The sequence below is a fragment of the Indicator indicator genome, chromosome 1 (genome assembly GCF_027791375.1).
Source record: "Indicator indicator isolate 239-I01 chromosome 1, UM_Iind_1.1, whole genome shotgun sequence".
In the NCBI taxonomy this organism is placed as follows: Eukaryota; Metazoa; Chordata; class Aves; order Piciformes; family Indicatoridae; genus Indicator; species Indicator indicator.
The window spans coordinates 121,906,636-121,917,408 of record NC_072010.1 but is presented as its reverse complement, the minus strand read 5'-3'; the positions used below and the strand labels follow the sequence as shown (position 1 = coordinate 121,917,408).

The 10,773-nt window shown below is 41.9% G+C and overlaps 1 protein-coding gene across 1 annotated transcript in view; it reads left to right on the top strand.

Annotated features, from left to right (window-relative positions):
* The first annotated feature begins 5,926 nt into the window (after positions 1-5,926).
* The window catches only part of SYTL5 (synaptotagmin like 5), a 63,592-nt gene continuing 58,745 nt past the window's right edge, over positions 5,927-10,773 (top strand). Inside the window, exon 1 of the mRNA XM_054384774.1 lies at positions 5,927-6,045. Within this exon, the coding sequence (XP_054240749.1) occupies positions 5,927-6,045 (119 nt within the window). The remainder of the gene's footprint in view (positions 6,046-10,773) is intronic.

Genomic DNA, 10,773 nt, shown 5'->3' with positions numbered 1-10,773 from the left:
GTGTGAAATGTGCCTCTTTATGTTTGAGTGTCAAAGATGGGTGCATTAAATCCAGATGCAGGACACTGTCATACATAGTTGTGGATATAGGTTTGGGAGGTGGAAGCTGTGGCCTCCTGAAGAAGGATGTAGGTTTGGGAGGTGGAAGCTGTGGCCTCCTGAGAGGTAGCAATGCCACCAATCCTGCTCGTGCTGAGCTTCCAACTTGGCAGTGGTGCTGCCTCGTGCAGCTTTGATTCAGTCAGTGGTTGGTGCCTTTTCAAGAAACAAGACATCTCAGCTTCTTCTGTGATGAAAGTCAGTTACAGTCCATCATGCCATGCTGTACCCAGCTGCTGTTGGTGGGAATTTCTTTACCAGCATGGAAATATTATTTGTGCCTGTCCCAGATACACCTGTGCTAGTGAATATGTGCACTGCATACCACATTTCTCTTCTGGCAAAGATTTCCCACCAGCAGTAGGTGAAGGTTCTGTCGCTCAAGCCATGTGAGATGATGCCCTGGTTCCTGTACCACTGCAGTCAGTGCACGTGGGAAATGCTGCCTCTGCTGCTGTCACTAAATTGTTCATGCACCAGCTGCTGGCTGAGTAAACAGAGTGGCTTGGCAGTAGGAGTAATTTCTTGCATCAAGCAGTTTGACAATAGCATCACTGAAGAAAAGAGAACAATTCCTCTCACTTCCTTTCAGTTCTGTCTCCTGGGGGCAGGATCCCTCTCCTCCTTCCTGAGGAGATGAGGGAGGCATGAGGAGAAAGTGTTTTGGAGTGCAGCTGAAGCTGTGGATTTGCTGGGTTCAGGAGGACACGTGCAGCAGTGTCAGCAGTGGGGACTGCACCTGTGCTGTCTATAAATGTAGCTGACTGCAGTGGAGTCACTCTACTTCCTGTAGCTCTGAACTAGCATCCCTTATGAAGATTTGGTTTGGGCTGCTGTATTTCCAACTGGCACAGGCACCTGTGCTAGCACTTACAAAAAAAGAAAAAAAACCCAACTCAAATCCCAGTGTTCTTCTCCACTTTAATACTTTTTCACTGCAGTATTTTCCCTCTTTTTTTTGTGTTTTTTTTTTTTTTTTAAATCAATCTTATGTAATTCTTTTCTTTTGGGAGGGTGAGCAAATGCTCTCTGCATAGACATGGTACCTACACACAGTAGATGAATGTGTACTGCAGGATAAACTGCTCTTTACTCAGTTATAATTTTGTGAGAGCTGTCATGTGCTAAAGAGTTTGTCATTTCTAATGTATTTTTCCTTAATACTTTAGAGAGGATGACTCCATTCTCACAATCCCTTTCTACAGGGTTAAGAGCATGAAAGAAAACCATGAAAGACAGTCCTAAAGAGCAGGTTTTCTACCCCTTTTTCATGAGGCAAGGAGAAATAACCACATACTTGAGAGGCTTGCTTACATGCTGTCTTGCCATTCTGCCACTTCATTCCTTCTCCTTTGCAAGGCCAATGTTAGATCATTGCATAACTCTCACTTAAGAAACTAATGCTCTGTCTACAAACTGAATGTAGATTAGAACTAACTTCATCTTATTGGGGTGTTTGCATTTTTTCCATGTATCCTAATTTGCATTTTAATATTACCTAAATGCTGTGTTGTGTGAAATCTTCATTTAGTTTAGGATGACTCCTAAAGAGTCACAGGGCTGCTTAATGAAAAAATCAAAACTCTATTAAGAAGATCATTATCATGTTTGAGAAGCTGTCTGGCTTCTTTGGTTTCTAAACCATCAGTTGCTTCATAATTCAGGTTTGTCAGCTGATTTATTCTGGACTATTTGGAGAGAGAGCAAGTGAAAAAGTGTGTGTGAGAGAGAACCCAAATCTCCCAGGACATTCAAAGATAGGTGATATGCTTAGCCATAGTGTAACTAATAACTTCTTCAGAGTTAAAAAGCAAAAAAAGCTCAGAAAATGTGACCAGATGTCAGATTAATCTTTTGAAGTGGTTTCTTCTCTTCCTTGAATTCCCAATATCAGAATGCATCTTACAAATCAGAGTGTTCTTGTCAGCTTGTCTGTTGTACCCCACTGCATTTTCTGCAAAAACCTTAGTTACCTGTAGTGCATCATCAAGACAATAATGGTGCTGACAGAGACACCACTTTTAACATGTTCTGTTGCCCTAAATTTCTAATTCTATTATTTTTTTTCCCCCATAACCTCTTGGTTTTCCATTTTTTCAATAAAACTTGTTTTTTTTTTTTTTTCTTCTTCTCAGTGTATGTTAGAACAATACTGTGTGTCACCTATAATACCCCTGAAAGGAAAACTCATGCACAGAAACTGGGAGCACCTGGACCAGCCAAGCTTATTCTCTGTCTGCTGAACTTGACTTTGTGAGTTTTGTGCTGATGACCCATGCTCCCTAGCCCACTGATCTCAGGATCCAGTTGGGATGAAAGTACTCTTTTCACCAGGCATTTTGCTAGGCAGTTCAGGAATGTAGCTAGCCTGCTTGTCCACAGCAAAGGAGAATTCACATGTTGGATTTTTCTCTACCTTACAAGTAGCTTAGCTTTATGATATCAAGGTAGACATGAGGGAGGCTGAGGGGAGACCTCATTGCTCTCTGCAACTACCTGAAAGGACTTTGTGGAGAGGCTGATGCTGGTGTCTTCTCACAGATGATTAGTGATAGAACAAGAGGGAATGGCCTCAAGCTGCAACTGGGGAGGTTTAGACTGGACAGTAGGAAAAAATTTTCACAGAGAAAGTGGTCAGGCACTGGAATGTGCTGCCCAGGGAGGTGGTGGAGTCACCACCCCTGGATGTGTTTAAAGGTGGTTTGGATGTGGTGCTTGGAGATATGGTTTAGGGGTGAACCTTGTAGAGTAGGGTTAATGGTTGGACTTGGTGATCCTGAGGGTCTTTTCCATCCTGAATGTTTCTGTGATTCTGTGATGATTTTCAAGAATGAAAATAACAGTCCAGTAGTTTATTCTATTAAAATAAATGCAGAGTATCAAAGTAATTTTTCCATATGTTTTTATTGATTATCTTTTGTATGCTTAAGACAGCAATCTAGAAAGAAGTGGTGTTCTGTGGTTTGTTGTTTCCCAGTTTTCAGGCACAGTAAGTTGATAATTTGCAGTCCTGAGTTGTATTTCTGCCTTGCATTGACCACTTGTGTCCTTTCAGTTTGTGTATGACCTTTCTGTCCCAATTTCTTACTTGATGAAGGTGACACTGATAGTTGTATCTGTATTACAGAAGCAGTAAGATTTATATTACTGTTTTCTCTGGGAGAAAAAGGAGGAAAATACAAAAATAAATATATGTCAATTGTGTATATTTATGATCTTTTTATTAATTTGAAAAAATTAAAGATTAATTAAAAGAGGTTATAAAATATCAGAGGAAATTCCTGTGCTCATGTAAGATTAATATGTCAAAAAATCTCCTTTGAGCTTCAAATGTGGTTGTTAGGAAGAGAAACAGAAGAGTATCTTGTCTTACACATATAGTCATCTTAGACTGAATTCTGCTGCTTCAATTTTCTCTGCTGTTGTCTGTCAAAACCGTCCCAAGCTGTTGAAAGCTAGAGAAGCAAGGACTGCCTCAGCAAAAGGAAATCTTATGAGCTATTGTAGTTCTTTCAGCACACATAATATACAATAAATTAGTTTTTATCTTCTGGCATATGGCAGTATGGGGAGTGGCATTGAGTGCACCCTCAGCAAGGCTGCAAATGACACCAAGCTGTGTAATCTGGGTGATGTGCTGGAGGGAAGGAATGCCATCCAGAGGGACTCGGACAGGCTTGAGAGGTGGACCCAAGGCAACCTTCATGAAGTTCAATGAGGCCAAGGGCAAGGCTCTACACCTGTTTTGGGGCAATCCCAAGCACAAATACAGGCTGGGTGAGGAGTGGCTCAAGAGCAGTCTTGAGGAGAATGACTTGGGGGTATCAACTGATGAATAACTCAACATGAGCTGGCAATGTGTGCTTGCAGCCCAGAAGGCAAATGTGTGCTGGGCTGCATCAAAAGAAGTATGACCAGCAGGATGAGTGAGGTGATTCTGCCCCTCTGTTCTTGTTAGACCCCACTTGGAGTACTCCATCCAGTTCTGGCATCCCCAGCATAAGAAAGGCATTGAACTCCTGGAGTGGGTCCAGAGTAGGGCTACAAAAATGATCAGAGTGCTGGAGCACCTCCCCTGTGGGGACAGGCTGTGAGAGTTGGAGCTGTTCAGCCTGGAGTAAAGAAGGCTCTGGGGAGAACCTTATAATGGCCTTCCAGTATCTGAAGGGAGCTTACAAGAAAGCTGGGAAGGGACTTTTTACAAGGGTTTGCAGTGATAGGATGAGAGCAAATGGACTGAAGCTTGAGGAGGGCAGATTAAGATTGGGTATCAGGAAGAGATTCTTTCCAGTGAAGGTGTTGAGGCACTGGAAAAGATTGCCTAGGGAGGTTATGGTTGCCACCTCCCTGGAGTTCAAGGCCAGGTTGGACAAGGCCTGGAGCAATCTGATCTAGTGGGAGGTGTCTTTGCCCATGGCAGGAGGGCTGGAACTAGATGATCTTCAAGGTCCCTTCCAACCCAACCCATTCTATGAACATATGCACCATGTATGCACACATAAATGTTGGCACTTTCATATGATGATGTGGATGCATTTTTTGTGCATAGCCAGGTGCATGGTTGTATACTACAGAAGTCTGTATGCTTCCAAGTACAAATTGCATCTGCTCACATGGCTGCTTTTTATTACAGAAAAGTGTCTTGGAAATCATCCTGAGTTTGGTGTGAAACTCAATGTTTTCTTATGACACTGTAAGGACTGGATGTGCCAACCAGTTGACTAGAAGTTTTAGATATTTTGCCAAGTATCTTCCTAGTGACTCTTTCCATGTTCAGAGCTCCAGCATGAATTATTTTTTCCTTGATAGTAGTTTTCTGACAAAAAACCCCAACACAACAAAACAAGTAGTGAATTTTTTCTTTCTTCTGGGTGGCTACATTTTAATACCTCACTCTTAAGTTCTCCCTGTATTTAGTGGAAGCAACTGGACTTTTCTAGAACAGGTCATCCTAAATTAAGTGTCTGCTGTAAGTGCATAAATCACTCAATGAAGGTTTCTGTTACTTGTAATTGACTGCAAAGTGAATATAATGGATGGCTTGCTGAGATGGAGGTGTATACTTGGTTTTGGGTGAGTCTTACCTTTTAGTGCTATCCTCTGAAGCCTTTCCTCTTCTTAATTTTTAAGGTTATCCCAGGGAAATGAGTAGTGTCATTCCTTTCCCTCCCATGCTCATTACTATCAGAATTAAATAATTACAGGATGAATATCGTAATTCAAATGCTTTGCAGTGGAAAGATAATTGCAGAGCCCTCATGGGAGCATAATCAAAAATCAATGACTAAATAATAACAGAAAACATGACTTGTAAGTAGCCCCTGAGACAACCTAATAGTCTGCAAGCCATTCTTTGGTAGCTTTTAAATCATTACTAGATTAAGCCTTTCTCAAACGAGCCTGGGATGGTAATGTCACCCACCTCTGTTTGCTTTGACTTTTAGGTAGGTTGAAATGAACACACCCAGCTATTTTGTGTCTCCAAACTACAATTATGCCAGGAAGCTGATTCTGCAGCTGCTTGTGAGTGCAGTCTGAAGGCCTGCAGCATGCTGCTGAGCACTGCCCAGAACCCCAGGGTGTACCCAGGAAAGTGAGTGGCTTTCTTGAGGAAGAAGCAAAGAAGAAACCTTCCTATCTTGTATAGTTGGGAGGCAAAGCAATACAACCTTGACATCTGGTTGACTTTAAAGAAGCATTTCTCAAAAGACCTCTTGACTGTGTGATCTTCTATTTCTTGTATTTCTGCCTTTGGGCTTGTGCAAATACAGCATCAGAAGAACTGCTTGGAGAAAACAGCCTTTGGAAGAGCAGCAGCTGAAGAATCATGACAAAGCACTTGGAGATCATCAATTTGTCATTCTTGTTGGAACATGAAAAGGAAACAATACTGGGAGTATTGAAGAGAGATGAGTACTTGAAGAAAATGGAAGATAAAAGGATAAGGTAACTGTTTTGATTATTGTTTTTTATAAAAGATGGTCCCTGGTATAGATATTTCTTGTGGTACCCAGTGAAGATTTTCTAAGTGCCTCAGGAGAAGGATGAGTCTTGGGAGGTGACATGATTAATTATAAGTCAAAGTAAACTGTGTTAAAAAAGAGAACTGCTTGCTAGTCTGACCCTCTGTAAACAAAAGGTAGTGGCCTTGGAAACCTGTGATGTGCCAGTAGTCACCAATCCAAGGTGTCATGTGAAGTGCAGTAGGGTATCAGGTCTGGCTTCCCAAACCCCTAGAAAGCTTTCATTTCTACTACTGTTGTTTCCCAGTTTCAAGTGGAAAGTTAAAACTCCTGAGGTTTTGTCTTCACTTTTTGTTTCATTGTCATTTTTTTGTTTGGTTGGTTGTTGTTGTTGTGTTTTAATACAGTGTCTTAAACCCCTTTTTTTGTCACTACTGGAAGTCATTCTGCCCAACCCAGTGAGCTTGAGAATCCAAGACACCCCTGAAGGATGTGTTTCAGTAAAGCAGCAGGTGGTATCTGCATATCTGTGATTTGGTACGAATGGAAAGACCACCCTAAGAGAAGAGTGAAAATGGAGCCCTATTACAAAAAAAACATGGATGTGATGGGATGTGTCCAGGGGAGGGCCATGAGGATGATCAGAGGGCTGGAGCTCCTCTCCTATGAGGACAGACTGAGAGAGTTGGGGCTGTTCAGTCTGGAGAAGAGAAGGCTCCGAGGTGACCTTCTTGTGGCCTTCCAGTATCTGAAGGGGGCTACAAGAAAGCTGGGGAGGGACTTCTTAGGATGTTGGGTAGTGATAGGACTCAGGAGAATGGATCCAAGCTAGAGGAGGGGAGATTTAGATTAGATGTTAGGAAGAAGCTCTTCACAATGAGGGTGGTGAGACACTGGAGCAGGTTGCACAAAGAGGTGGTGGAAGCCTCATTCATGGGATTTTTTAAGGCCAGGCTGGATGTGACTCTGAGCAACCTGATCTAGTAGAAAGTGTCCCTGCCCATGGCAGGGGGGTTGGAACTAGATGATCTTTGAGCTTCCTTCCAACCCTGACAATTCTATGATTCTGTGAACTGTACTCCTAATTAGCATAATTAGCATAATTAACAATGTATTGTGATGTGCTTCTAGCACCTGTGTATGAACCAACTGGTATCAAATTCAGAGTGTATTTGGAGAATTGCCATTAGACATGCAGTGCCTGGTAATATTGGAATGTAGTCTATAAAAGACTTCCAAAATATACAAAGTATAAAGACCTGGGTGGGTAACTGCTTCCTAGGAGACTTCATAATTTTTCTTCCTGAATATAGCTTTGCAAGTGTATCTTTTAATCATGGTTTATAAGTATACTTGAGAGAAACATTTGCTGTCTTTGGAATTCATTTGGTGCAATCTGTTACATGTGTTGCTGAAGTACTTTGCAGAAGAACAAGTCCCTCTGTCATTATTTGCAAGGTATTTTTCATTCTTGCAAGATGCTTACTTTTACACCGTACTGAAGAATTTTTATTAGTCCACTCCACTCTTTCTGCAACTATCTTGATATTTTTTTTTTCTCTCTCTTCCCATCAGTCTTCAAAGGTCATTGTAACAAGCAAGGGTATTTCTATTCAACATGAAAGTAGTAGTAACAATGGGAGGATGACCTACTAATGAAATTCTTAAGAGTTGTTTTAACTATCAGTGCTTCTGGAATTCTGGAGAGGAAGTGGCTATCCTTGTATTTTTATTTGATGTACAAATATTTCAATTACATGTGAGAAACACAGAAGGCAGCAGGTACTCTTTCTCTGGTCTAGCTTTGATAATAAAAATAAGCAACCTGCTGAGTAAATGTTAGTGTTTATATTCTTAACTTTGTGCATTTGGTGTGGCTAGGCATTTTGTCTGACTACTGAACAGCCCCATGCAGCACTATATGCTTTACTGTGAGGGTCACAGAGTACTGGAAGAGGTTCCCCAGAGAGGCTGTGGAATCTCCTTCTCTGGAGATTTTCAGAACCTGTCTGGACACATGTGCTAGATTCTATGGTCCTGCTCCGGCAGGGGATTGGACTCTGATCTTTGAAGATCCCTTTCAACCCCTAACATCCTGTGATCCTCTGTTATGCTGGTAGAGAGCAAACACACATGAGACACTGCTAATGTACTTTTCTTACCATGGCTGTTTTCCTAGGCAGAGTTTAAAACACTGATTCTTTTCATGCTAAGTAAAGCTCTAAATACTCTGCTTTTAGGAGAGGAGATACTAGTGTAATAATTGCTGAACTGAGAAAACAAATCAAAACCATACCAATTTCTTCAAAGGATAAGGTTTTATTGGGTCATTACTTGAACCATTCCCTCAGCATCTACCTTGCCAGAAGTTGTCTAAGAACTCCACCAGCCCCAGCTCCATATTGACAAGGGAAGTTGGCATTCCTCTCCTTTTAGTTAACTAAAATGGCATCTTCTTATCAGTCCAGAAAGATCCACAGAAGCAATTCAGGTTACTAACTTCATTACAACATAGAAGAAACTGTTAGCATGGATACCACCGTGTGGTAACTACAGGCAAGTACTTCAGGAAAAAAAAAGTAATTAGAGTAATTAGAACAGGAATTTGCTTATCTGTTGAGTATAAATTTGGACTTGTTTCTAAGCACAGAATGATGGAAAGATAATATGGTATGTGGTCTGTGTTTTTCCAAAACTGCCTACAAATATTTGAAGGAAAGAGTCCATATGTTACCACATATTGCTCATCCCTACATGAATGAGAAGTTAGGAGATTGCTTGTCAGGCAACTATCTTATTTGTCAAGTTAATTTAATGCATTGTTAATCTTTGAACCAGAGGCTTTTCCATCAGAAGTAGTTACTATTTCCACTATTCCAAGGATAGGGATGCCTGTTTTGCTCTCTGGTGTTCTTTGAGATGAAGATCATCCATTGGTGGTATTCCAGGTACTCAAATTGTTATAGATTTTACAATGCAAGAATATCTCAATGGAAATTGGTAATAGCCCATCCATTTGTCAAGTTTCAGTAATTTTACTGTCACTTTTCACATATTGCCCAGAAGGCAAATTGCATCCTAGGCTGCATGAAAAGAAACGTGGCCAGTAGATTGAGAGAGGATATGCTGCCACTTTGCTCTGGTAAGACCTCACCTGGAGTACTGTGTCCAGCTCTGGAGCCCTCAGCACAGGAAGGACATGGACCTGATGAAGCACGTCCAGAGCAGGGCCACAAAAGTGATTATGAGGCTGGCACATCTCTCCTATGAGGATGGGCTGAGGGAGCTGGGATTGTTCAGCCTGGAGAGGAGAAGGCTCAAGAGAGACCTAATAGTGGCTTTCCAGTACCTGAACAGGACCTGCATGAAGGCTGGAAGGGACTGTAGTGATAGGATGAAGGGCAATGGTTTTAAATAAGAGAAGAGTAGATTTAGATTGGATGTTAGGAATGAGTTCTTCACCAGGAAGGTGGTGGAGCACTGGAACAGGCTGCCCAGGGAGATGGTTGAGGTCTTATCGCTGATTCAAGGTCAGGCTTGACAAGGCTCTGAGCAACCTGATCTAGTGGAGGATGTCCCTGCTGACTGCAGGGACTAGAAGACCTTTGGAGGTCCCTTCCAACCAAAACCATTCTATGATTTGTCTCAAACAGGGCTTGAATTTGGAGGAGATACTGGGGATTAGGGCAGGGAGAGAATTTCCTTTCTTCCTCAGCCTCCAGAAGGACATGAATACCAGTTTATACACGAAAATTCTCCAGCATCCAAGTTTACAGCTGTACAGCAACAGAAGGAGGATGTATCAGCTCATCTGTGCAGGAAACAGAATTTTGTGAAGAACAGATGTAAGACTGGATCAAGTTCATATATTTAAACTTCTTTCCTGATGTGGTGGGTTGAAATTATCCCCAAAAATAAAATTGCCAGACCAGCTCAATATGGCAGAAAATGAAGTTGTATTTACAGGCAGAACTACAATCTAGAAATGTGAAATGCAATAAATATATACACAATATACAATATTTACATGTCTTTACAATTTATAAACAACACAAGAATCCCCCTGGACAAAACCAGGGGGCTACTAATAGCTTCCCCTTCCCTGCTCTTTCCCCCCACCCTATACAAGGTAAAAGAGAGAGAAGAGCAGAGTTAGTACTTAGTTGGTACTTAGCCACAACAAGAACACAGCCAAGGTTAGTGACAGCCAAGCAAAAGCACCAGCTAGGATCTGCTAGAGCAAAGAAGCTGAAGTGTTAATAGAATCGTAGAGTCAACAAGGTTGGAAAAGACCTCAGAGATCATCGAGTCCAACCTATCACACAGCACCTCATGACTAACTAAACCATGGCTCCGAGTGCCACATCCAGTCCTTTTTTGAACACCTCCAGGGACGGTGACTCCACCACCTCCCTGGGCAGCACATTCCAATGGCAGATCACTCTTTCTGTGAAGAACTTCCTCCTCACCTCGAGCCTAAACTTCCCCTGGCACAGCTTGAGACTGTGTCCTCTTGTTCTGGTGCTGGTTGCCTGGAGAAGAGACCAACCCCCTCCTGGCTACAACCTCTCTTCAGGTAGTTGTAGAGAGCAATAAGGTCATACCTGAGCCTCCTCTTCTCCAGGCTAATTGTCACAACTAACTTAGTGTTAGATACTAGACCAATAGGATTATTTAGACCTTATCATTATTTTCCCTTTGCATCCAATGG